General features: G+C 51.9%; 1 protein-coding gene across 10 annotated transcripts in view; it reads left to right on the top strand.

Annotated features, from left to right (window-relative positions):
- Positions 1-26556, top strand: part of LDLRAD4 (low density lipoprotein receptor class A domain containing 4) — a 448790-nt gene that overhangs the window by 397474 nt on the left and 24760 nt on the right. For 6 of the 10 annotated variants that reach the window (XM_017877471.1, XM_017877473.1, XM_017877476.1 and 3 more), the window contains one exon: positions 11609-11763. In XM_017877471.1, the coding sequence (XP_017732960.1) occupies positions 11609-11763 (155 nt within the window). Of the gene's footprint in view, positions 1-1431; positions 2872-11608; positions 11764-26556 lie in introns of those variants that run through there. The other 4 variants (XM_017877477.1, XM_017877475.1, XM_017877479.1 and 1 more) reach the window with 3 other exon arrangements.

The raw sequence follows: 26556 nt of genomic DNA, 5'->3' as shown, positions 1-26556 counted from the left end.
ACTTGAACCCGAGAGGCAGAGGTTGCAGCGATCAGAGATTTTGCCACTGCACTCCCGCCTGGGCAACACAGTGAGACTGCATCAAAAAGAAAAGAAAAGAAAAAAGAGAAGAGAAGAGAAAAGAAAAGATTGGCTCCATGGCCAAGATGCCCAGTGACAGGGAAGCCAGTCAAACACAGTGTGTTGAAACACTAGGGAATAGCCTATGACCGTTAAATGAAAAAAAAGTCGATTTTCTTTTTTTATATATGAAGTATTCATTTTACATCATGTTAAACCCCAAAGCATTTGTAACCATTTCAAAATGTAAATATGTCCATTAGCAAAGGACAGAAGAACTTTTCTAGTTCCATGAAATTCACCAAAGCCCAATTTGTTCTTTTTTTGTTTTTTGTTTTTTGTTTTTGAGATGGAGTCTCACTTTGTCACCCAGGCTGGAGTGAAGTGGCCCGATCTTGGCTTACGGCAACCTCCGCCTCCCAGGTTCAAGCGATTCTCCTGCCTCAGCCTCCCGAGTAGCTGGGATCACAGGCATGCGCCACCACACCTCGCTAATTTTTGTATTTTTTGCAGAGAAGGGGTTTCACCATGTTGACCAGGCTGGTCTTGAACTCCTGACCTCAGGTGATCTGCCCACCTTGACCTCCCAAAGTGCTGGGATTACAGGCTTGAGCCACCGTGCTGCCCTACAAAGCCCTAATTTTAAGAAACAGACAGGTACAGTGGCCTACAGCGCTCCTCACTAAGGCCGTGGCTTGAGGGCAAGCCTGTCATGTGACTGAGCCTGACTAGGAAGTGCAGGCCCAGGTGGCAAGGAGCCGTGGGCTCCAGGGACAAGGAGGGCTGGCAGCCAGGGAGGGGCGGCTTGAAGTGACCGCAGCTTCTAATTCTTTCTGAAGCTGCCTCTTCCTGAGGGCAACTCCCTCTTCCTTCAGCCAGCGGTGACTCTGAGAAGTCAGGGAAAGTCTGGCACAGGAAGGGGAGTTTCATTTTTAATATGGAAGTTGCTCAGGAAGAATCATACCATCCGGATTTCCCCGGCGGCTGTGTATTAATAAACGGTCACTTTCCTTGTGAAATTCTCTGGTTTCCTTTTATCTACATGAAGCATCTGGAAACTCTTCTGGGTGGATCTTCTGTTGCTTTTCTGCTGCTGCCCCCAAAAATGAGAGCATGAGAAAGTGAGGTCTTCTGGCCACCTGGAGGACCCTGCGGTGACATCAGGGCCCGGTCCCTGCTGTCATGCCCCAGGTGACGTGCCCCAGCTGACAGCAGGGCTGGCTGCTAACGTCACTGTCCTGGCTTCCAACGCTGGTAGTAACCAACAGAGTTTAGTTTTGCTTTGACAACTCCTCCTACAGCCAAAACTATTGTTATGGCCCACATGTCATTCCTATTTACCCTAAATAAGGAAAAACAAAGGCTATTCTGGGCTCCGGGCACTGCTTGTGGCGGGGGTTATTTGCAGCGTTACCATGGCAGGCTGCCCTCTCCACCGCGCCGGCCGGCCACCCCGTGATTTTCTCTGAAAACTGCGACAGACTCGCAGCCTGTCCTGAATTTTCTTCACACAGCCTGGGGGCATCCAAATGCACGGAGATGTTTTACACTCAGATGAAACAAACTGTTTAGACCTCGGGGAAAAGAGACTGTGCTCGAACAAAATGAAGCAGGAGAAAGCGCCCTCCTGAGACATGTGTCTGCTTTCATGTTCGAATTGCCTGGGATTCTTTTCTCTAATTTCTGATCCTTATAAACTAAAACTGCCTAGGAACACTGAGTGTCCTGACTTTGAAGGAGCCTCTGTGGCGTTTCTGTGCTACGATACATGGGGAATAATGATGTGAGGCAGAGGGAGAGGGAAGGAATGGGAGAGTCGAGAGGGAAGAGAGTACCGGAGGAAGAGGAGCACGCAGTGTTTCCTGCTGTGGTTAGACCTCACCCCTGCCAGTACAGAGCTCTGTGGCAAGAGCTGCTGGGAGCTGCTCCCATCAGTTAGAGGATGTGGAGAGGGAGCCCCAGGAGAGGACAGCCCACAGCCTGGCTCGCAGCCTGAGGGACGCTGTGGGTGCTCCCAGCCGGGCGAGCACGCTCTGGGAGTGGATCTGCAGGGGAGAAGCACGCGAGCCTAACGTGAGTGTCCCGCCTGTCGCGTGTCCTGCCTTGGTAAGCGCTCTCTCCGGTCCTTCTGCTCTGAAAGCTTCCAGCAGAGATCAAGGGAAGGAGTATTGTGTGAGACTTGCAGATTTCCTCCTTTCTGTCTGGACTGGTTTGACATTTGCCTGTTGAAAAGATTATCGAACACAGTGAGACAAGATGAGCCGTCTAGCTGCGTTCTGCTTGCCTGTGTGTGTGACACGTCCAGGTGTCAGGCCAAACCCGAGACGTGCAGACTGCTCACTGATAGACGTTGCTGTAAACAGCACTGCCCTAGGTGTACAGCTGGTCTCAGGATCGGAAACCCTGGACTTACTCTCTGCTCGGTGACACGGCCGGCTTCCTGCCGCAGAGCTTCTGGTTTCTGTTGATGGCAGTTGATAATTGGTAGCCACAGTCTGCGGTCGGAGCCACAGCATTTGAGTCTAGCACCTGGGGTGGGCCCTGCTGATACAGTAGAGAGAGAGTGAACGAGGCAGACAGAAACACACCCCCCCTCCACACTCACACACTCTCCCACACCCCACGCCAGCTATAACTGCAGCTCTGAGCTGCCTGGAGAGGAGATTGCCGGAAGCCGAAGGGATGCTTTGAACGTGGGGGGCTGCGTCACAGTTGAACTCCCACTTGCAGAGGACCTGATTATGTCCAGTGACCACCTGAACAACAGCACACTGAAGGAGGCTCAGTTCAAAGACCTGTTCTTAAAAAAAGGTACATTTCCCAAGAACTGCCATGGGTGATGCATGCTATTTCGGGTTTGCTGTGGTTCTTCCTGGAGTTTGGTCTGAGGACAGAGTTGAGAAGAGGAGAAGCTCTTCCTCAGGAAGTTTGTTTCTGCCTAACAGGGGTCTGTCAACTCAGAACATTTCAGGGTGAGACTCCCTTTAGGAAGATGCGTGTCAGGCTTTTTCATCTTCTTTCCAGCCTGAAATTTGTTTGTTCCTGTTGGAGGTGTTACGCACGAGTACACAGTTTGTTGCTTTGGAGTTTTGTTTTTCTCAAATGTCTGTCTATGAGGCTGGGACCTCCCCTGGAAATTCTGCTACTTGTTGATAGGTCCTTTCTCTTGACCTTCAGGAGTTGAAAACTGCATTTTAAAGAAAAGGTGTTTATCAGGATGTGGCTGGTTCATTGAACACTTTCTTAGGTCATCCACCTAGTGACAGCAGCTATTAGGAAGGAGAACTGTGACTCTGAGAGAGAGAGAGAGAGAGAGAGCCAAAGAAAGTGAGAGACAGACAGACTGGCTGTGGGATGAGAGCCTCCGAAGCCAGCTCTCTCCCCTGTGGAAATGAAGGTTCCATTCCATGTGCAGCTGTGTTTTTTTTTCTGATGCACTTTCCTAAATTAATAATGTGGAGGTGGAGGTGAGGGTGGATTTTAAATGAATCCTATAGGGGGAATTATGGCTTATGTATGTATTTTTTTCCATTTATAGCATGGCAGAGGGATAGACTTTTAAAAGGTTTATAATTGCTCTTACTCCTCTGCTGATTTTTTAGAAAATCCTGTCAGTCATCTTTGATCGGAACATATTTAGGTAAATTTCTTTCTGAAGAGATCATGAAACTCTAGGTTCTAAAATGCGTGGTGAGAAGTAATTGTAGTGGATGAATGCTTGGGCTTTCATAAAGCGAGGAGATGCTGCTCCAGCTGGACGGGCTCATGGAGTCTGCATTCGAGGGATTCCCTAGTCCGTCCGGTCATTGCTGATGGCTGCCCGCCTGCCTGTGCCGTCCAGGGCACCTGGCCTTGGGCCGGTATCAGGTAGCTGTGCCTGGGCCACACCCGTCTTCCACGTTCATCTCTCTACCTGCAGATCATAGGGACCGGTTCCTCATTTTATTATCATGCAAATGTTGGACATAAATACATGACTACAAACAGGCCGCTCAGAGCAACCAGGAGGCTCTTTTCTCAGTGACAGATCACACCCTCTTAGACTAGTAAAATTTTTTGAATAATTGTTGCAAAATATGAAAACCTTTAGCAAAACTCCAGCGGCACTGAAGGCGTCGGGAAGTGTTTGGGAGAACACGTGTCTGTGCCAGATGCTGTTGAAGCAGGTCAGGCTGTTGGGGTCCCTTTGTTCTTAGGGCTTCTCCACCAGCTTCTCAATGGGGAATGCCAACTTCGCGCCAGGCACACACTACCTGCTGAGACACTGGATGAACAAGGCGTTGACCCAGGGCTCACTCTATAGAGGAAGAAGACCAGACAATGGATACCACCAAGACAGTCGTAAGTGCTGCCACTGGGTTCCGAGCTGCACAGGAAGTCACCAGAGTAGTGAACCCATCATCGGGGCTTAGGAAAGAGCTTCTGAAGGAAGGTAAAGCCAGCAGGTGACACCAAAACCTGGGTATTTCTGTCGCGTGGCTTTTTCCCTTCCGTTCCACTTGTTGTACTATACGGTAGAGGAGCCAACCCACCTCCAAGGAAAATAAAATTCAAAACATATCATGTAATCAGGATGATGACAGCTCTTATTGTTTTGCTTCTGTACTTCAAGCTGTGAAGTCATTCTTGTAACACAGGCTGAATTTTCCCCCTCAACCGTGTTGTTTAATGAGTGTGAATCTTCATTCAACCATTAAAATCTCCAAGAGTATTTTTGTACTAACAGTTCACAAACTTGAGGCAATTATAGTCTAAGTAGATTCCAACTCCTGCCCCCACCGGTCTTCCTGCCACCACCGCCGCCCAGTCTCTGGAGGATCTTGGAAATAATTTACCAGCCTTTAGGAACATTCAGCACTTTGAAAGTGTCACAGAGCCATAAATAAAGAGTAAGACACCTCTAGGGCTGTCATCTCACCACCACACCCGTCTCTGCTGAGGACAGAGACAGGAAGGAAATGCAACAAGTTCACTGCAGAAGCCAGGCAGACCCAGCCACATGTGGGAGGGCCGGTGTGTGTATGTCCCAGCAGCGGGGCAGGAGGGTGTGCAGGGGAAGCAGCTGCCTGGAGGTGAGGCTCTGCGGCAAGCCAGCCCCGGGCTTGGTGCTCCGGGAGAGGCCAGCACGCAGGGGAGTGAGGTGGGGTGCTGCGGTTGGTAGGGTAGGGAGTGACCACGCAGGGTGGGGCGAGGGCTTCATGGCCAAGGGGTGGCCGTTTCTGCGACATTGCAATGTTCTGCGTGGAACGTTTTCTGGATTCTTGCCAAGATGCTTACTTGGCCTGGGGAAAGAGAGGAACGCATGCGGGGTCCAGACCGTGCCCCCTGCCCCATGATAGGGTCTTTGAGGGCATACGTTACACATCTGGAGCTTAACAATAATTAAACTGTAGAAATAGGACTTCGGTGAAGGATAATATATTGGTGGAAGAGAGACCAAATGGAAGATGGTGTTAACCATCCCACAAATAGAAATGCGTGTTACATGAGGAGTGTTAACCATCCGACAAATAGAAATGCGTGTTACATGAGGAGTGTTAACCATCCCACAAATAGAAATGCATGTTACATGAGGAGCCTAAGGTGGGACAGCCGCACTTCCCCAGAGCTCTTTAAAAATAGCGCAGACACTCATGCCTCTAGTATGATTCAGTTCAGCTCTCATCGAACCAGGGGAGAGACCGACAGACTTCACACCGCTGCTTCTGTTCCCGTAATTCTCCAGTGTGCAGCTTGGGATTTCCTGGAGAGGTTTCCATAAAAATAGAGAGATGCCATCATCACTGTCGTCACTGTCACTGCTGTGCAATAATAAAAGAAGGTGTTAAGATGCCTTCCTGTAAGTTTTAGGCTACAGGTATTAAAAAGTATCCGGTATTTCCATTGCAGTGACTCATCTGTCCCAGCGTCATGAACTACAGCGCCGTAGAAGGGGGATGTGAACATTTGACTTTGGCCTCAACCTCTTTCCTTGCGTGCCCTCCTTTCTGGCCCTCTTCTGTGGACATCCGTTGCTATTGAACAAGGAAACTCGACCCGTCGTCCGTGCCAGAATCCGTGTTAGGCGCATAGCATCTTGGAAGCCCCAAAGCATCCGATTAATTTTCTAAGAATGCTACTATTCCTGCGGGTTTTATTTTTCCAAACTTTCTGTTTTAGCAGTTCTTCCAGAATTCATTCTCTTCTTAGCCTCCCCTTTCCAGCCGACTCCTTCCCCACCCCTAAAAACAAAACCCAAACCCCAGGCATCTTTCCTTTCTGTGGATGCTGGGCTCCACGCACCACAGCCACCCCCTGCCCTGCCACGTGAAAACAGGCTGTGGGTGTTTAGTGGAATTCTCCTGTTTAAAATGACTGAGAGGGTGTGGGAGGACAGGTGTTGGGGGGTTGCCACACACCCCTCGTGAGCTTGAAGAGGGTCATGGAGGGAGAGGGCATCTCAGTGCAGGGCTCAGGGTCTGGGAATCCTTACACACATTTCCAAGAACCCGTTGACTGCAGTTTTCACTCTGAGGATCTCCTGGGCCCTGCCTGGGGAGGCTTTCTGTTCCTGAAGAGAGTACGATGCTCATCTTTTCGGTTGCTAGTGTTCTGGCTCCCGTGACTTAAAGGCGAGAAGGGGGTCTGTTTCCACTTATGGGTTTTGCCCAGAGTTCCCAGAGCAAGGCTCTGCTGCACGTGTGGGCCCTGCACTAGGCCCTGACGCCCTCAGGGGAGGGCTTCAGGAGCACCACGGGCCACCCTCGCCTGCAGCCAGGGACCAGGCTGCTGCAGTGAGATGACCAGGCTGTGAGGATGGTGGACTCTGGGACCCAGGTGTCCCTGGGTCTTTGGTGCCTGCAGGAAGAGCTGCCTCTTGTGCCCAGGAGTGAGTGCCCTTGTGGCTCAGGCCCTCATCAGGCTGCCGCCACCCCAGGGCACCCCTCAGGGCCACTTGATTTTGTTCGCAGGCTCCTGGGCACAGTGTTCCTGCTCCCACAGCCTCTGAGTATGCCCGCAACCTTGACCTGCCCCAGGCACCATGCCACTAGGGTGCCCATGAACCCCCAGGCCACCGCTCCTCCGTGTACTGTAGACGTACCTGCCACGGCTGGGCATGACTCATATTTGAATCGGCCTCGGGGCAACAGCATGGCGCAGATGTCCCAGCAGGGCAGGGCAGTGCCCATGTGTGTGGCAGGTCTATAAGAAGGCAGTCCCCTTAAAAAGAAAGGTGGTGAGGGCTTTACTTTTTTTTTTTTTTTTTTTTTTTTTTTAAGAGACAGAGTTTCGCTCTATTGCCCAGGCTGATCTTGAACTCCTGGCCTTAAACAATTTCCCCGCCTTGGTCTCCCAAAGTGCTGAGATTCCAGGCACACCTGGCCTGGAGTTTATTTTTACGGAGAGTGATTCCATGCACTGTTTCATACAACTGAGATCTTTCTCATCCTTGCCTGAATTTTTAAATCAGACATTAGCTCAGAAAATGCACACCTTTCAGTCAATATCACATGTTCCATGTGCTGTGTCGGACCAAAAGAGGAATAAAATCCAGAGCAAATAAAGATCTAACATAAAATACAAACTCCAAAAATCTTAGGAAAAAAATATGTTTAGAATATAAAAGAGAACCTTCCCAATCAAACAGGAAGTTTAGAAGCCATAAAGGAAAAAGAAAGTATTTGATGGCATAAAATTTTATAGCATCTATAGAGAAGCTCATGGTGAAGTTTAAAGAAATGACTGGCTAGGGGAAATAGTTGCAACACGTAACAGACAAAGATGTGTAACCATAATATGTAAAGATTTCACATAAATACATAAGAAATAAATGAGAAAACTATAAATACACTAATATGATTATGAAAAAGAGAAACACAAATTGCCATAACCATAGGGAAAGATCTGAAATTACCAGTAATTGGAGAAATACAAATTAAAATGAGATAGATATTTTTGCCCATCAGATTGTCACCGATTAAAAGGGTGAGTCTCCAGGGTGAATGAGGGCACGGGGAACATGCCTTCTTACTGGGATAGCCTAAACTAATGCAGCCTTTACAAAAGGCAGGTTCTCAGTAGCCATGAGGATTACAAGTGATTATGCCCTGGGCCCAGAAATGTCACTTTTGGGAGTCTTTAAGTATGCTGACAAACGTGTGCCAACCACACACTTGCACATATACACATGCAATTTTGTGGTTATAAGAGAAAAAAGAAAAAAGCAAGCCACCTGAACAGTCACCAGATGGAGAAGGCAAATTCCAGTATGTTTGTACTCCGTAACAGACAGCTGCCACAGAGCGAGGCCAGTGCACGTGTGTTCTTGTTTAAACAGGTCTGTGATGTGTTAAGTGAAAAGACGCAAACAAGATATTTGCACATCGATTCCAATAACTGAAAAGAGGAAAGCCTTCATTTCGTAGCAAACACACACACATGATGCAACGGAGGCCTGGGCTTTCCCCAGGGACAGAGTAAGGCTTGGTGGAGTCAGGGGCGCTGTGGGTTGGGAAGGGAGACTTTACACTGCACTGTTTCCTTCTATGTGATTTAAATTTTCAAGAAGTTTTCATTATTTTATAATAAAATCCTTTTCAAATGAAACACAAATATGTAAAAAATGCCCAGAGACTTGTGAAAACATAATTTGATTTGCTTTGCTGCAAATGCGTATCTGCATAGCTTTCCCTAGTCAAGAACAGATGACCTGGAAAGGTGCCCTCCAAGAGAAGAGTTGACTCGTTGCACGACTTTGTGCTGATCCGTCCCTGTCACCGTGATTTTCCTCTATATCCATGTCCATAAAACAGTGAAGTTCTCTTGAAAAGAAAACATTCAGTTGGGCGCGGTGGCTCACGCCTGTAATCCCAGCACTTTGGGAGGCCGAGGCGGGTGGATCACAAGGTCAGGAGATCGAGACTACAGTGAAACCCCGTCTCTACTAAAATACGAAAATTAGCCGGGCGAGGTGGCGGGCGCCTGTAGTCCCAGCTACTCAGGAGGCTGAGGCAGGAGAATGGCGTGAACCCAGGAGGCGGAGCTTGCAGTGAGCTGAGATCCGGCCACTGCACTCCAGCCTGGGCAACAGAGCGAGACTGTCTCAAAAAAAAAAAAAAACAAGAAAACATTCAGAAATCCTAGGGCATGCTTTAATTTGTGAATACTCTGCTATTTAACTACAAAATAAAAATAAGAGTTGGTTAAAGAAGGCATTATTCGGGTCACAATAGAAATGTGAGCTCGTTTCTTCTCATGGGCCATGGGAAGTATGACATGCTTGTTTACCTAGGAACACCGTCTTCGACTTCGGGGTTCAGCCCTCATCACTGTGTTCACTGCCTTTGTCCTGAGCGGAATCTCTCTGCTTCCTTTCATGCTTGTCCCTGGGCGATCGCCTTGGGCTGGTGGCTGACCCCTGCACAGACCCTCAGGGCTGCTGGAGGCACACTCGGGCACTCTGCAGCCAGTGCAGGCCTTATCCTGTTGGCAGTGGCTGTCCTCACAGAGAGCACACATATGCAGCTGGGCAGAGCCAACCGGGGCCACACATCCCAGCCCCGTCTCTCAGCCTGGGGATGCTGAGTCGCTCATCAATTCACCTTGTACCAGTGAAGCCACTTAGCTGCCTCCCGTGTCAGGAGCGGCAAAGTAGGGGCTCCAGACTCAGCCTGGGAGACGTCACATGGTGTGTTGGGGTAGGGTCCTGAGAAACACAGGGTCAAGGCCAGAATGTCCAGACACAGGAAGGTTATGGGCAGGGGCAGAGTCGAAGACTGTTCCTAGGTAAACAAGCATGTCATACTTCCCATGGCCTGTGAGCAGAAATAAGGTCACGTTTCTATTGGAACCCAATTGCAAAGGGCCCAAGCACCTGCTTGAAGACTCGGCACAATTTCAGTCTTTTCCAGAAAGCCCCCAGCATGAAAATTGTTGATAAGCCCCGGGGAGACTTTTTGCGTGTGTGTTGGGGTGGCAGGGGGGATGCATGTAAGTGTGGCCGTTCCGATGGACACTTCCTCCGCATAGGAAGTGGACACTCAAACCCCAAGGCTGGGCTGGGCACCAGGCCCCTAGAGCCCCCACCACTTAGCTGACAGGCCGCAGGGAACCCCAGAGCAACAGCACCCCCTTGGCTGGGGCGGGGCCAGCAGGCCTCACTGACTGCCAGCCTCAGGAGCTGCTCAGAGCATGGCCTCTGAGACTCTGAGCATGGCTCTGTCCATGTCCACAGGGAAGGGTGATGTTCCCACCAGCCTGGCCTCTCCCTGCCTGCGGGGGCAAGGGGCACTTGGCAGGTCCATCTGCTCTCTGTGCACAGCTCAGCCAGCAGCCTCCCACACACTCTGCTCTCCATTCTCAAGGCGCCAGCCCCTCTCCTGTAGGCCCCAGGGCCCCACTGCCCTCCACTCCCACCCTCAGTCCCTAGGGTGTGGGGGTCTCAGGGTGGAAGCGGAGGGCAGTACTGAAGGGTAGGACATGGGGCGATCCAGAGAACCCCTCGTCCAGCCTCACCCTCGGTTCCCAGGGTGTGACCAGCAGATGCACACAGTTGTAGCTACTGGGGAAGCACCACCTGATCTCTGCCTGCATCGCCCCACGTCTGAGCGGATACGCTGCCAGATATGCCTCCCCACCGGCCGGGGCCTGAGCCCTGCTGCAGCACATGTATGTGCATGCATGTGTGTGCGTGTATGCTGTGAGCCCAGGGCAGCACAGTTGATGGCGTTCTCTCCTCTTCCTCCTGCCTTTTGTCCACCACACCACCCCCAGATTCCTGCACTGTTTTCCTCATAGCATCCCCGAGCCCCTTGCTCTGAATTTACATCACTGCACGGACAGTCACTTCCTTCCAGCGTGGGGGACGAGGAGTGAGGCAGGCAGCAGAGCCATGGGCTGGGAGAGCGGGGGCAGAAAGTGGCTCCAGGCCGCCCGGGAGCCCTCGACCTGCTTCCTCTCCCAAAACAGGGATCTGGCTCACCTGCTTCCAGCTGCCGGCCCAGTGTGCTGTGACTGGAAGGTGCTCTGTGTTGCTGGACTCGCGTGTGAAGTGTGTGTCAATAGCATTTAGGGAATCTTTGGGGTGGTGGTGTCAGAAACCCAGGGCAGACCTGACCACTCCTGAAGCGCTGTGCCTGCAGGCCTGGAAGCAATGCAGATGTGTTTCCTAACTCACCTGCATAGCCACAGCCTTGGAGGGACGGGGACAACGCTGATTTTTCCTTTTAAGTATGGCTCCCTAGGGGAATTGCCTTGAGAAACTCCACTCAACCATAAAGACGGGTTTAACTTTCCTAGAGCAGTGACACTGGAGAAATAACTTCAGTTTGGGGAGGCTTTCTCAGCCCCCTGTGGTGGGGGATGGCCCAGGCTCCTGGATCCCCACAGCAGGTTTGCACAGCCTCCCAACGGTGCCATGGTGTCCCCTTCGCTAAAGTGAGACAGTCGTTTCTGTGTCCTGCGGGCCTGAGGACCAGATGTGTGTGAGAGGCTGGGGCGGCGGCGGTGCCTGGAGAATGGGTTGGGGTTGGAGGGCCAGGCGGCTAACCACTGTCCTCTTCCGTGGCAGCGGAGCTGGAGTTCGCCCAAATCGTCATCATCGTCGTGGTGGTCACGGTGATGGTGGTGGTCATCGTCTGCCTGCTGAACCACTACAAAGTCTCCACGCGGTCCTTCATCAACCGCCCAAGCCAGAGCCGGAGGCGGGAGGACGGGCTGCCGCAGGTGAGTACCCCGGCCACCCGGCTCCAGCGTCAGGCAGCGGCCAGAGACTCGGGAGCCCATCAGGGTTCAGAGGCTGGGCGTGTTTTCAGTTGACATGTAACAAATGGGGCGAAGCACACCTCATACGTGTTCCACTTAGTGAGTCCTCACAAACTCAACACAACAGTGTGACCAGCACGCAGTCAAGAAACAGACAGGGCAGTCCCCCCAGCAGCCTGCGTCGCCCCTCCCAGGCCTCCCCTGGATCTTTGCTGCCCAACGTGTGGCTGAGCGAGCGTATAAATCCTTGGCTTCGGTGGTGGGCGGCGAGGCCAAGTGCCCAGTGCTGAGCCCTGTGGTGTGCTGAGCACAGGACAGGCTTCTTTACAGAGCGTCCCTTTTCCGGAGCAGGGCTGTGCAGTTCCGGCCCCTGCCCTGACTTACCGAGGCTGTCCAGGGTATGGGTGCAGCCGTCCAGGTGGGTTTCCTGGAGTGGCGGCTGGGCCTGGGACCCCGGGGACCTCTCTCAGGAGGGCAGGCTCACACTTCACTAGGATCATGGGTGCAGCCATCCATATGGGCAGAGCCGAGGTTTGTTGTCTGCTCTGCAGCTCCTGCAGGTAGTGGAGAGAGGGAAGGGGTGGGTGCCACCAAGTGCTACCTTCAGACCGTGGGGAGGGCTAGACAGGGCAGCCTCGGGGAGGAGACGGGATGCCAGGGGAAGGTGTGCACCTGACAGCCCTTTCCTCCTCTTGCCCCTGCATCCTCTCTTGCCCCTTCTGTCCTCCTCTGGGTGCCCAGTCCAGTCCACCAGCCCCTTTGGCCCTGCTGTGTTACCTTCCTCGAGCCTCGACAGCATCCTGGGGTCCTTTGGTGTCCACAGAGCTGCACCATCCAGACGCACTGAACGCTTTGGCATCCTGATGCCTGTAGATTGTTGGACAGAGGAAGGACTAATTCTTCTGAAGTGCTAAACACACAGTGTATGGGATTCGCCTGTGTTTGGAGAGAGGACAGGGAGAAAATCTCATTCCAGCAGCAGTTTCAGAACCATAGAAGGCTTAGACATCGCTGCTTTGCCTTAATGTATTACGGGCTGTGAACGCCACCCCTGGACTTGGTGGAAACAGGCACAGCCTCCCCGGCCCTCCAGGAGCTCCAGAACGCTCGGGGTCTCTGTGCGCGGGCACACAGGGAGCTTCTCTGTCCCCTGCCTGGGCGCTCCCCAGTCTTCCTCCCAGACCTGCCCCGGTGTTGGCTTCTCTCTCCCGAGCGTGGGTCAGGCAGCTCCTTGCTCTGTTCCTGGTGCAGACCCAGCTCCGCTTGCTGTCCCTGTTGATAGCACCTTGTGTCCTGAACACCAGCACACTGGCCACACCCTTACCAACCAAGAGGCCCAGCAGAAAAGCAAAATGTGTCAAAAGAGTGTTTTCTGCGTCACGTGGCAGCAGGTTTGTGTGACGCCTTTTCCCAGGAAGCGCCGGCTGGCCCACCAGCAGAGCCTCCCTTCCCTGAAATCAGGAAGGTGATGAAGTGATGTTCAGAGGTCCCATCAGGGCTGCATGCTGCGTGGCAGGTGAAGACATGCGGTAGTCAGTGAACTGTGTCCGCAGAAGTCCACATCCCTGTCTGGGCCTCATTTTGTTAATATGCACATACAGTGTTGCCCCTGAGAGCTCTGTTCTGGAGCTGAGCCGGGGCTTGCAGAGATCCTTGCTGCCTGCAGCGTGGGTTTGAGGTCCTGAGCTGCGATGCTATTTCTCCTTCTCTTCTGAGTAACCTGGAACTGGGAGCTGACCCTCCTCGAGGTGTGGCTGTTTCTCCTGTGGCTTCTGCATAGCTCAGCAAAGGACTGTGTGATGTTTCATAAAACACAAGATGCGTTCCGGTGCGATGACCAGAGGCAGCTCGGCCCAGGCCCTCGCTCCACTTCCACATCTGGTCTATTAGCCTAGTTGATGGTTCCCCAAAAGGGAGAAGAGTGGCAGTGGATGAGGAAGAAACTTCCGTTCTCTCCGGACACAGACTCAGGCCTCGCTAATACTGTGGGTGTGGCCATGCTGTGCGTTCCCCTCTCTCTGCCCTGAGGGCCCCTAACCCAGGACCCTCTTCACCCAGGAATGCCCCATGCAGCCAGGCTTCCTGCCAGGCTGTGCCCCTGTGCCCCTGGCAGAGCCTGGCAGTCCTCTGGGCTGCTGTGCCGGCCTGTGCTCCGGGGCGAGGTGGCTGGGGAGGGTAAGTGCGTGGGGCAGATGCTGCCATGCTCAGGGCTTCTTTCCTGTTACCAGAGCCCCTGCAAGCCCCTAAGCACCTCTTCCTTTCTCAGCACCGATGTCCCAGGCCTTTCTCCTGCAGCACCTGAGGCCCTGGGAGTCCAGGCCCTGGCAGCAGCTCAGCACCCTCCAGTCAGCAGCTGGGGCAGGTGCTCCTCCCGTCCTCTCTGTGGCGCAGCCTCACTAGGAGCCTGTGCGTGTGGGGAGCTTCCTGTGAGGGCCTGTTCATGGAGACCCACCCCAGGCCTCTGCGAGCACATTAGAAAATGCTGTTCTATTTAAAGCTGGTGCGAGAGGGGCTGGGCATCAAATTAACCAGCTTCTGGGTGATCAGGCTTCACACTCTGATTCAACTAAAGCTGCGTCTTTCTGCTGGAAACCTGGAGAGTGGAGGTGGAAGCAAAGCTTGGGGTAATAGGATGGGGTGGGTTTGGGTTTTGAGGAGGAGGACGAGTGGGCCAGCAGCTGTACTTGGTGGAGGAAGCTTCCGGCCCTCCTGTGAGCGGCCCCTCTGCCTATACCGCGGCCCCTCGCCTCCTCTGCTCATACTGCGCGGCCCCTCGTCTCCTCCGCTTATACCGCGCGGCCCCTCGCCTCCTCTGCATATACCACACAGCCCCTCGCCTCCTCNACCGTGGGGAGGGCTAGACAGGGCAGCCTCGGGGAGGAGACGGGATGCCAGGGGAAGGTGTGCACCTGACAGCCCTTTCCTCCTCTTGCCCCCTGCATCCTCTCTTGCCCCTTCTGTCCTCCTCTGGGTGCCCAGTCCAGTCCACCAGCCCCTTTGGCCCTGCTGTGTTACCTTCCTCGAGCCTCGACAGCATCCTGGGGTCCTTTGGTGTCCACAGAGCTGCACCATCCAGACGCACTGAACGCTTTGGCATCCTGATGCCTGTAGATTGTTGGACAGAGGAAGGACTAATTCTTCTGAAGTGCTAAACACACAGTGTATGGGATTCGCCTGTGTTTGGAGAGAGGACAGGGAGAAAATCTCATTCCAGCAGCAGTTTCAGAACCATAGAAGGCTTAGACATCGCTGCTTTGCCTTAATGTATTACGGGCTGTGAACGCCACCCCTGGACTTGGTGGAAACAGGCACAGCCTCCCCCGGCCCTCCAGGAGCTCCAGAACGCTCGGGGTCTCTGTGCGCGGGCACACAGGGAGCTTCTCTGTCCCCTGCCTGGGCGCTCCCCAGTCTTCCTCCCAGACCTGCCCCGGTGTTGGCTTCTCTCTCCCGAGCGTGGGTCAGGCAGCTCCTTGCTCTGTTCCTGGTGCAGACCCAGCTCCGCTTGCTGTCCCTGTTGATAGCACCTTGTGTCCTGAACACCAGCACACTGGCCACACCCTTACCAACCAAGAGGCCCAGCAGAAAAGCAAAATGTGTCAAAAGAGTGTTTTCTGCGTCACGTGGCAGCAGGTTTGTGTGACGCCTTTTCCCAGGAAGCGCCGGCTGGCCCACCAGCAGAGCCTCCCTTCCCTGAAATCAGGAAGGTGATGAAGTGATGTTCAGAGGTCCCATCAGGGCTGCATGCTGCGTGGCAGGTGAAGACATGCGGTAGTCAGTGAACTGTGTCCGCAGAAGTCCACATCCCTGTCTGGGCCTCATTTTGTTAATATGCACATACAGTGTTGCCCCTGAGAGCTCTGTTCTGGAGCTGAGCCGGGGCTTGCAGAGATCCTTGCTGCCTGCAGCGTGGGTTTGAGGTCCTGAGCTGCGATGCTATTTCTCCTTCTCTTCTGAGTAACCTGGAACTGGGAGCTGACCCTCCTCGAGGTGTGGCTGTTTCTCCTGTGGCTTCTGCATAGCTCAGCAAAGGACTGTGTGATGTTTCATAAAACACAAGATGCGTTCCGGTGCGATGACCAGAGGCAGCTCGGCCCAGGCCCTCGCTCCACTTCCACATCTGGTCTATTAGCCTAGTTGATGGTTCCCCAAAAGGGAGAAGAGTGGCAGTGGATGAGGAAGAAACTTCCGTTCTCTCCGGACACAGACTCAGGCCTCGCTAATACTGTGGGTGTGGCCATGCTGTGCGTTCCCCTCTCTCTGCCCTGAGGGCCCCTAACCCAGGACCCTCTTCACCCAGGAATGCCCCATGCAGCCAGGCTTCCTGCCAGGCTGTGCCCCCTGTGCCCCCTGGCAGAGCCTGGCAGTCCTCTGGGCTGCTGTGCCGGCCTGTGCTCCGGGGCGAGGTGGCTGGGGAGGGTAAGTGCGTGGGGCAGATGCTGCCATGCTCAGGGCTTCTTTCCTGTTACCAGAGCCCCTGCAAGCCCCTAAGCACCTCTTCCTTTCTCAGCACCGATGTCCCAGGCCTTTCTCCTGCAGCACCTGAGGCCCTGGGAGTCCAGGCCCTGGCAGCAGCTCAGCACCCTCCAGTCAGCAGCTGGGGGCAGGTGCTCCTCCCGTCCTCTCTGTGGCGCAGCCTCACTAGGAGCCTGTGCGTGTGGGGGAGCTTCCTGTGAGGGCCTGTTCATGGAGACCCACCCCAGGCCTCTGCGAGCACATTAGAAAATGCTGTTCTATTTAAAGCTGGTGCGAGAGGGGCTGGGCATCAAATTAACCAGCTTCTGGGTGATCAGGCTTCACACTCTGATTCAACTAAAGCTGCGTCTTTCTGCTGGAAACCTGGAGAGTGGAGGTGGAAGCAAAGCTTGGGGTAATAGGATGGGGTGGGTTTGGGTTTTGAGGAGGAGGACGAGTGGGCCAGCAGCTGTACTTGGTGGAGGAAGCTTCCGGCCCTCCTGTGAGCGGCCCCCTCTGCCTATACCGCGGCCCCTCGCCTCCTCTGCTCATACTGCGCGGCCCCTCGTCTCCTCCGCTTATACCGCGCGGCCCCTCGCCTCCTCTGCATATACCACACAGCCCCTCGCCTCCTCTGCTCATACCGCGCGGCCCCTCGCCTCCTCTGCATATACCACACAGCCCCTCGCCTCCTCCGCTTATACCACACAGCCCCTCGCCTCCTCTACTTATACCATGAGGAAGGGCCAGACCAAAGCTAACTAGACAGCATCACAGTGGCCCTGGCTTCCTTGCTTCTTGATGAGAGTCCCCTTCTGAGAAGTGGTCACTGCCCTGCTGCCTTCTGTGGCCCCTTCCTGAGGAAGTGCCCAGCTCAGCCAGTTCCGGTCCTTGTCCCATAGGGTGTGCTCCTGTGCAGGTGCAGGTCAGGAGCCACAGCCAACCTCCCCTTAGCTGGTGCCCGCCTCCCCCGACCAGAGCCCTCGTCCCCTCAGCCAGCGCCCTCCTCCCCCCAACCAGAGCCCTCCTCCCCCCACCAGAACCCTCCTCCCTCCACCAGCACCCTCCTCCCCCACCAGAGCCCTCCTCCCTCCGCCAGCAACCTTCTCGCCTCCGCCAGTGTCCTCCTGACACTGGCACCTTCCTCCCATGTCCCTTGGCCTGGGACAATGCAGGCTGCGTGAATGTGATGGGTGTCCCAAAGCCAGTCAGCCTTTGTTGCCATGCGGTAGACACTGTGTGTCCCCGGGGGGCTCAGGGAATGGACATTACTGGGCCTGAATGTGGTGGAAGCAGTGATTTCTGGATGAAAATGAAAACTAGCCACCCAGGTGTAAATTACATCACAGGCAAAGCAGATGCTTACACCATGGCAGACAGCAGCAGCGGGTCTGGATCTGAATCCTTGCGCATTCTTTCAGAGGTAGCCTGAGCTTGGTTGCTTTGGAGCCTGGTTTGTGTGACTTCTGAGATTTGAGACTGTCTACATTTCTTTTCATTATCTTAGACCACTCAGGAATGGGAAGACCATAAAGGGGCATGAATATTCCAGACACAGCCCGGCGAGCTGTTTGAACAAGTTGCTGGAACCTTTCTTGCTGGAGCTGAGGGAGCCGGGGTGACCTTTTCTGACTGCGGGTGGCCTGGCCCAGAGGGTCCAGCTTGGCCTGTGTGGGCAGCCCAGGGTCTGGCCATCAGCGGGTGGAAGGAGAGGCAGGAGAGGGACAGGGACCTTTGCCCAGATTGAAGCATATGAAATCGTGAACATTCAGCCATTTTTGACCTATAGAAACAGCAGTTTCAATGTAAAATTTAACAAAAGGAATCGCATCACACATCTCTTCATTACTAGTTCCTACAGGGATTAATCAGTTGTGAAAATCCAGGTGCCCGTTCTTCATAGCCAGGAGGAACAGCCAGGCTCCTCCAGCTCCCCGGGGTGGACACTGGGAGGGGCCCTGGCTGTTGGGGAGGAGGACAAGCACTTGGTGGCTGTCAGCCCGCTTGATGCAGAAACTCATGTTCTTCAGATCCACAGTGCCCTAATATGGGGTGAGCCCTCCCCACAAGTCCCTCTCTGCAGAAGCCACAGAGTTAGCCTAGAGCATGGCTGTGTACGTGGTTTGCCCCACAGGGTGTTGGAACCTAAGTTGATCTAGCTTTTAAAAATTGGAGCCAGGTGTGGTGGTTCATGCCTATAATCCCAGCACTTTGGGAGGCCGAGGTGGGCAGATCACTTGAGGTCAGGAGTTGGAGACCAGCCCAGCCAACATGGTGAAACCCCATCTGTACTAAAAATACAACAGTTAGCCAGGTGTGGTGGTGCATGCCTGTAATGCCAGCTACTTGGGAGGCTAAAGCAGGAGAACCTGGAGGTGGAGGTTGCAGTGAGCAGAGATCACGCCATTGCACTCCAGCCTGGGCGACAGAGGGAGACTCCATCTCAAAAATAAAAAATAAAAATTGGGAGATTTCCCATGAAAATTGGAATTTCCATCTTCTCTTGAAAAGGTGGCCTCTGGGGCCACACCCCTGGGGCCGGGCTGTGAGGCGGCTGCTGTGGCGTGGACCTGTGCGGCCGGGGCTGTCACCCGTCTCGCTGGGTACCCTTCAATACTGGGCAGCATCGCCATCTGTGGCTTTGCACGTGAGGGTTGTTTTTCAGATCAAACGTTCTTCCGGACTCAGGCTTCTACCGCAAGGCTGAAGGCCAAGATAGACTGAGAGGGCCACTGATTCCCAGAAAAATGGGTGAGAAGGTCCTTGTGGAAGTAAAGACTGTTCCTGCCTGGTTAGGAGTTCAGACACGTGTCTGGGTCAACAGTGCACTGTGTGTCCTGTGCCCAGCCTGACATGGTCACTCGTGGCCACTGCTGTCGTCATCTCCCCAGGCAGGGCTCTCCTCTGTGACTAAAGCCTAAAGCCAGAGGGACAGAGGAGGCCGTGGGCTCCCTGCTCTCTGAGGCTCGGCCCTGCACCAGCAGCCTCTCTGCTGGCCTTGGGAGCAGTAGTGGCCAGAGGGCAGATGGTCCTGGGCAGGTGGCTGACAGCCAGGAGACCGCTGTGCTGGGGCTCGGAACTCACGGTGAGGGGACCTCTGGGTGTGCCACATGTGGTGAGTGCCTTTCTCTACCTGGGCAGTGTCCCTCCACCCTCCCCTGCAGACAGAGGCTCTGAGGTGGGCCCCAGGCTCACGGGTGAGAAACCCACAGGCAGTGTCCTGGGATCCCTCGGAGGGCACAGGGAGCAGGGGTTTCGGCACTACTGTTCATTCCCACTGCGGCTGGAGGGCTGGCTCGCTGTGTCCTGTTGCTGTCACCCCGGCCTGCCTCATAGGTTTAGAAAAGCATGTAGAAGACGATGGAAAGGAAGGATTTTCAGTAAGGCTTGAAGGAATGAACTAAAGGGCTTACTGATACGGTTGTACTGGTCTGTCTCTGACACCCCAGACTAAAGAAAAGAGCCACAGGCTTCCTCTGGCATCACTGTGGGGATGAACCCCAGGGGACCCTGCAGGCAAGGCAGACCCTACTGCACCACAGACCAGATGTGTGTGTTTGTCGGTTGTCCGATGACAACTCTTCGTTACTGCATTTCACGGTAACTGCATTTCCAAGAGCTCAGGGTCCGGGGGGTTGGCTGCACCGTGTCTGTCTGAGTGAGCAAGGACTTCAAGTTTTCAGTCTTCCCAGGTGGTTATTTGAAAGGTTTTGCCCTTTGCTATGTCTGATTGAAGCATTAGAGGATAGACAATTTCACATCACCTCAAAATGAGAACGTCTCCCTTCAATTAAGGGAAACAGGAGCCAAGCGGCCAGGCAGAAGCTGTGAAAGGATGCTGGACCCCAGGTCCACACAGGTTCCCGCCTGAACCACAGTGGGCAGAGCTTTGGACGAGTCAAGGCTTATCTTTAAAGTGACAGTGGCCGGGCGCGGTGGCTCAAGCCTGTAATCCCAGCACTTTGGGAGGCCAAGGCAGGCGGTCAACGATCAGGCGATGGTCAGGAGTCAATGACCATCCTGGCTAACCGTGCCCGTTGTCTCTACTAAAAATACAAAAATAGCGGGCACAGGTGGTGGGCGCCTGTAGTCCAGGCTACTCGGGAGGCTGGGCTGGAGATGGCGTAAAACGGGAGGCAGGGTTTTGCAGTTGAGCTGAGATCCGGCCACTGCTCCAGCCCAGGCACGAGCATAGCTCTGTCTCAAAAATAAATAATAATAATAAATAACATATAAATAATCAAATTAAAAAAAATAAAATAAAGTGACAGTGTCTCAAATAGTCCTTCTATCTATGTTGGCACTGCTCAGAATGGGAATTACCTTCAGGTTTTGGGGTTATTTTTAAGTGACAAGATCTCACTTTGTTGCACAGGCTAGAGAATAGTGGCATGATCATAACTTACTGTGGCCTCAAACACTTAGGCTCGACTGATCCCCCTGCCTCAGCCTCCTGAATAGCTGTGACTACAGGCACGCACAACCATGCCTGGCTAATTTTTAAATTTTTTGTAGAGACAAGGTCTCACTGTGTTGCCCAGGCTGGTCTTGAACTCCTTGGCTCAAGCGATCTTCCCACTTCAGCCTCCCAAAGTGCTGGGATTACAGGCCTGAGTCACTGCACCTGACTGGGTTGTTTTTGTTTGTTTGTTTGTTTGTTTGTTTGTTTGTTTAGTCAAGGGAAATTTTTTAAAAGCTTCTCCACAAAGGCAAATCTTCCTTTGCAAAGAACAAATAGGAAAACTATTTGCTCTTTGGAGTAGATTTGATTTTTGGTACCAGCCAAAATCCGTTTAGAGTTAAGTCTTGTTCATTGGAACCAAATGATACAATTTTGGTGCAAAGGCAAGCATGACTCAATTAGTGAGACTGACGTCTGAGTTACAAACTGATCTGTAAAGAAAGGTCAGGAAGGACCCACAGCAAACTGACAGCTGTGCCTGGGAAGGACGTAGGGACAAAGGAGCCCTGGTCTGTTCAGTAAAACATGTATGGTAAGAATGTACTCATGTATTACCTTTGCAATTACAACACATCCTCTAATCATGTAAATGGAAGCTGAAGGTAGTAATGTTCTGGGCATCTGCAGACTCCCAGGGTAATTCGTTTGAACATGGTTTCTATGGTAGCTAAAATAATAATCTTACATAAAATATATGAACATTTTTATCAACAAATTTATAGTGATCTTTTAAATTATAAGGTATTAGCATTAATAATCTAATAGTAAAATCTGTTGGTTTATTTTTTGCTTAGTCCTTGAAAGTTGGTGTGGTTTGTTCTGGAAAAAAGACAGAGAGAGAGAAAAAGATTAAAAATTATCTTAATGATCGTAAATCTGGGTGGCCCTTGTTGGGGAGGCTCGCCAGGCTGGGGTCTGGCTCTGGGCAAAGCCCCAGCAGCTCTGTGACCTTGGGTGAAGGTCACAGAAGCTCCCTCTGAGCCCTGACTTCTCACATGTGAGATGAGGCAACTGGGGCTGAGATCAGGATGATGCCTGCCTGGATCTTGTGTGTTCCACATTTCCCTGCCACCTGGAGCTTTCTCATTCCCAGGCTGATTCCTCTTGAAGCCCGATGGCTCGCTAACCCCAGCATCAAGCTGGGAGAGGCAGCTCGTATTGCTTTCCCCCCAGCCCATTGCATTGCCCTAGAAATAGAAAGGGTTCCCTCCCTTTCTTCCCAGATGATTTGTCTTTTCTCTTAGGGGATGTGCCCTAGATTGAGCAGAGTTGGGGGGTCTTGAATCTGAGAAGTCTGATGGCGGATTCCCCAGGAGGAAGAAAGGGGGAGGTGCAGTCTCTGACATCGAGGGGTGCCGGCCTCACATCCGGGCTGGGACTGCCATCTAGAGTGGAAAGGACGGTAGTGACACAGTATCAGGATGGTGGAGAGGCTGCATGAGAAAAGGGAGAAAACAGGGAAAATTGATTTTATCAGAAGACAAAGGTGTTGCTGAATATCCAAAGATCAGTTTCATCTCTTCTTTGAAATTCTCACCATGGAACAGGAGAAAAATAGATTTCCAACTATTTGAGGCCATAAAATATGTTCATTCACTGGGAGGTTAGCCCTTGGGTAGAAGGAAAATACCCAGAAGTAGTCTTGCTTTACCGCAGACTGGATGAGGCGCCTAGAGAAGAATGTGCCCTCTTTGTCCTCAGTTTCCCCCCACCTAAAATGAGGGATAACTGGCTTCGTACGAAGGCCTTCAATCTGTATTTAGCCATGAAGAACAGTAAGAAATACTTTTTATATCACAACACAAAAGCCTCCTATAACGCAATTTAGGCAGAGGTTTTACAAAACTAATTACAGAGTGCTCAGATCATTTCTATTCTATTTCAGTTTTTGGAATGCTGGCTGTGACCCACTTAAATGGATTTTCCAGCTCTGTAAGAGGTTGCAGAGCACACGCTGGAAAACACTGTGTTAAGTGCTCTCCCTGGTTGTTTCCAGTCCCCACATGTGATCATTCCTGGGGTCCTCTGTGTGTGTGGAAAGGAGAGTGTAGCTGAGAGCATAAGCCCAGGAGGGTTCAGGGCATGGTGTGGCCTTGCACACGTGGACGCATGGCAGCAGGCTACAGCCCACGGCACAGCACAGGGAATCCTCAGTACGTCATGGCTGCAGATGACTGTCCTTTGATAATATGAAATGTATTAGTTGGATGACAAATGATCCAAAAGATACAGAAATGAAAAGGACTATAAAACAGTGCTGCAAACAATTGTATGCAAATCAATTGGATAACCTAGATGAAATGAAAAAATATTACAGCCTACAAAGACTGAATCACGAAGAAACAGAAGAATCTTAATAGAGCTGTAGCTGGTAAGGAGATTGAACCAATAGTCTAAAATCTCCAGCCTGGACCACGTGGCTTCACTGGTGAATTCTACCGAACATTTAAAGAATTGACATCAATCCTTCTTAAACTTCTAGAAATTTCAAGAGGTGGAAACACTTCCTAACTCATTATAAGATGAGGACAGCATTCCTGATACCAAAGCCAGACAAAGACACAACAGAAAAAGATAACCATAGACTAATATTTCTTATAAATATTGATGCAAAAATCCTCAACAGAATACTAGCAAACTAAATTCAGTAGTATATTAAAAGGGTTATACTGGCTGGGCACAGTGACTCACACCTGTAATCCCAGCACTTTGGGAGGCTAAGGGAGGCAGATTACTTGAGGTCAAGAGTTTGAGACTAGCCTGGCCAACATGGTGAAACCCTGTCACTACTGAAAATACGAAAATTAACCAGGCATGGTGGCGCACGCCTGCAATCCCAACTATTCGGGAGGCTGAGACAGGAGAATCACTTGATCCCAGGAGGCAGAGGTTGCAGTGACCTGAGATTGCGCCACTGCACTCCAGCCTGGAAGACAGAGCGAGACTCTGTCTCAAAAATGATAATAATACTAAATAAAAATTAAATTTAAAAAAGTAAAAGGATTATACATCATCAGCGAGTGGGGATTTATTCCCGGAAGGCAAGGATGGTTCCATACGTGAAACTCCATCAGTGTCATATATTACATTAACAGAATGAAGTTGGGGGAAGGAATCACACAGTCATCTCAGTTGATGCAGAAATAGTATTGTCACAGGATCCTTAGGGCACCTTCTGCCTGAGTATTGCTCGTGCCCGCTGGGCTCGTCCTGCCCACTTCCCCTGGCAGGCTGCGCTCAGCTCACATTACCAACCCAGATCCCACACCTGCCAAAGGCAGGCCAGGCACAGAGTGGTGAGGGGTGTGTGAGCGAGTGAGTGCGAGGTCCAGCCACTGCGCACAGCCAGGTGCGCTGGTTGCTGTGGCAGGGCAGGTAGCTCCAGGTGCTGGCACAGGTGCTTGCTCTGTGCAAGGCTGCAGCTGGACCAGATATACTGTATGCAGCATCTACTGCAGGCACTCACGTCTGGATGAGGGGAACATGATGGTACCCAAAAGCTTGGAGACACTAGGAACTGCAGAGTCCCAAAGAGGGTGTCACAGCCCTGGCTAGGAGAACCCTAGGTCTGGGCTCCCCAAAGGGCCGTAGCTCTTCTTTCCTTCTTGTCACCCACAGTGTGGTGAGTGGAGGGGCGTTTCAGCCCTATTTGTGTTACAGCTCTTTAATCCCATCATTCAGCAGGTCCTAAGTTCTTGTCCCACATCCAAGAAGAATGAGGTACATGGACAACTGGTGGGTGAGAAGGTGGAGAGGAGCTTCACTGAGCAACAGAACAGCTCTCGGGAGACCCAGACTGTAGCTCCTTTCTGCAGGCAGATCATCCTGATGCCTGTCCAGCTCAGAGCAGAGAGGAGACCCATAGTGGGTAGCTCCCTTCCCCAGGCAGGTCATGCCAGTAGGTGTCCAGCTCTTGGTGGAGAGGAGACCTGCAGTGAGTAGCTCCTATCCACAGGCAGGTTGATCCAACGTCTGTTCAAGTTGAACTGAATCCAGGATTTTTAATGAGCTCAAAAGGGAGGAAATGGATGGTGTTTGGTCCATGGACGGCCATGGGCAGGCCCAGAAAAAGCATCATAAGTTCTTACTCTGGTCTGTGGACTCCACTCAGAACTGACAGCTTGGCCTCCATGCTTTAGGCCATCCCTGGCTTGAAGGTGGGGCTTCAGCAGAGATCTGCCCCTTTTTGCCCAGGAGCCTGCCTGCCTCCTGCTGCATTCAGTCATGTACACGGCGCCCAGGCTGTTGGTGTCAAGGGCCACCTGCAGGCCCACACCAAGCCACCCTCAGCCCACCGCTGCCTCAGCCTCCCACCCATGCTTATCAGCACCCAAAGTCCGGAGGGGGCTGAGGTGGCAGGGGGCTGGCATATAAACACCGCCCCAAGCAGACACACACCTGGCCGAATTGTGACAGTGCCCAGGCTCAGCCTCAGCTTCACTCCAAAACTGGAGCAGGCACCAAGAGCTGGGAGAGGCCAGGCAGCGTGAGCCGGCACTTCTGAGCCTGCAGGGGCAGGGGGACTTCACTAGGCCCCTGAGAGCACAAGGATGCCTGGGTCTGCAGCTGCACCCAGGAGGGCAGGGCTCCTGCCCCACCAACTCAGAACAGGGCAGGGCTCCCACCTGTTCTGGCTGTCACCGGCTCCGTGGCGCACACAGCCCTGGCCATGCCTCCCCTGCTGCAGCCAGTGTCTTTGCAGCAGCTGCTCCAGATGGGCCACCACTGCCATCAGTACGTGATGAAATGCAACATCCTTTCATGTCAGACCCTCCACAAAGTAGGATGGAAGGGAGCTCCTTCAGCATCATAAAGGCTGTCCAGGTAAAGCCCGCAGCTTACATCATACTTCATGGTGAAAGACTGAAAGCTTTTCCTCTAAGACCAGGAACAAGACAAGGATGGCTACTTTCACTACTTCTGTTCAACAGAGTATTAATTAGAAGTTCTAGCCAGAGCAAGTAGGCAAGAAAAAGAAAGAAAAGACATTCCAAGTGGAAAGGAAGAAGTAAAAGTATCTCTGTTAGAAGATGACATGACCTTATGTGTAAAAACCCTAAAGATTCTATTTTAAAAATAACCCAAAAAGTGTCAGAACTAATGAATTTGGCAAAGTAGCAGCATACAGAATCAACATGCGAAAATCAGTTGCATTTATTTTCGTGTACAGTGAACAATTCGGTAAGGAAATTAAGAAAATTCCATTTTCAGTAGCATCAAAAAGAACAGAATACTTAGAAATGTACTTACCCAAGGAGGTGAAAGACTTGTGCACTGAGCAATAGAAAACATTGCTGAAAGAAATGGAAGAAGATACAAATAAATGGAAAGATACCTTGTATTCATGAATTGGAAGACTTAACTATTTTTAAGATGTTAGTACTACTCAAAGCAATGCACAGACTTCATTGTAATCACTTTTGAAATCCCAATGAGGCTTTTTGCAGAAATAGGAAAAAAAATCCACTTAAAGTTTATATATTATCTTAAGGCACCCTAAATATCCACAATAATCTCAAAAAAAAAAAAAAAAAAAAAAAAAATTTTAAAAAATAAAAGGCTGCGAATTTCCTGATTTAAAATTTACTATAAAGCTGTAGTAATCAAAACAGTGTGGTGCTGGGATATAGACAAATATATAGACCAATGGAATAGAATAGAGAGTGCAGAAATAAACCCTCAAATATGTGGTCAAATAATTTTCAGAAAGATGCCAAGGCCATTCAATGGGGGAAAGGAAAGCCTTTTCAGAGTGGTGATGGGGAACCTGGATAGCCACATGCAAAAGAATGACATTGGGCCCTTTTAACATATTCAAAAATTAACTCAAAATGGACAAA

The sequence above is a fragment of the Rhinopithecus bieti genome, unplaced genomic scaffold, assembly GCF_001698545.2.
Source record: "Rhinopithecus bieti isolate Rb0 unplaced genomic scaffold, ASM169854v2 scaffold_11273, whole genome shotgun sequence".
Classification (NCBI taxonomy): domain Eukaryota; kingdom Metazoa; phylum Chordata; class Mammalia; order Primates; family Cercopithecidae; genus Rhinopithecus; species Rhinopithecus bieti.
The sequence above is the reverse complement of the archived record's forward strand: the minus strand, read 5'-3'. Positions and strand labels throughout refer to the sequence as shown.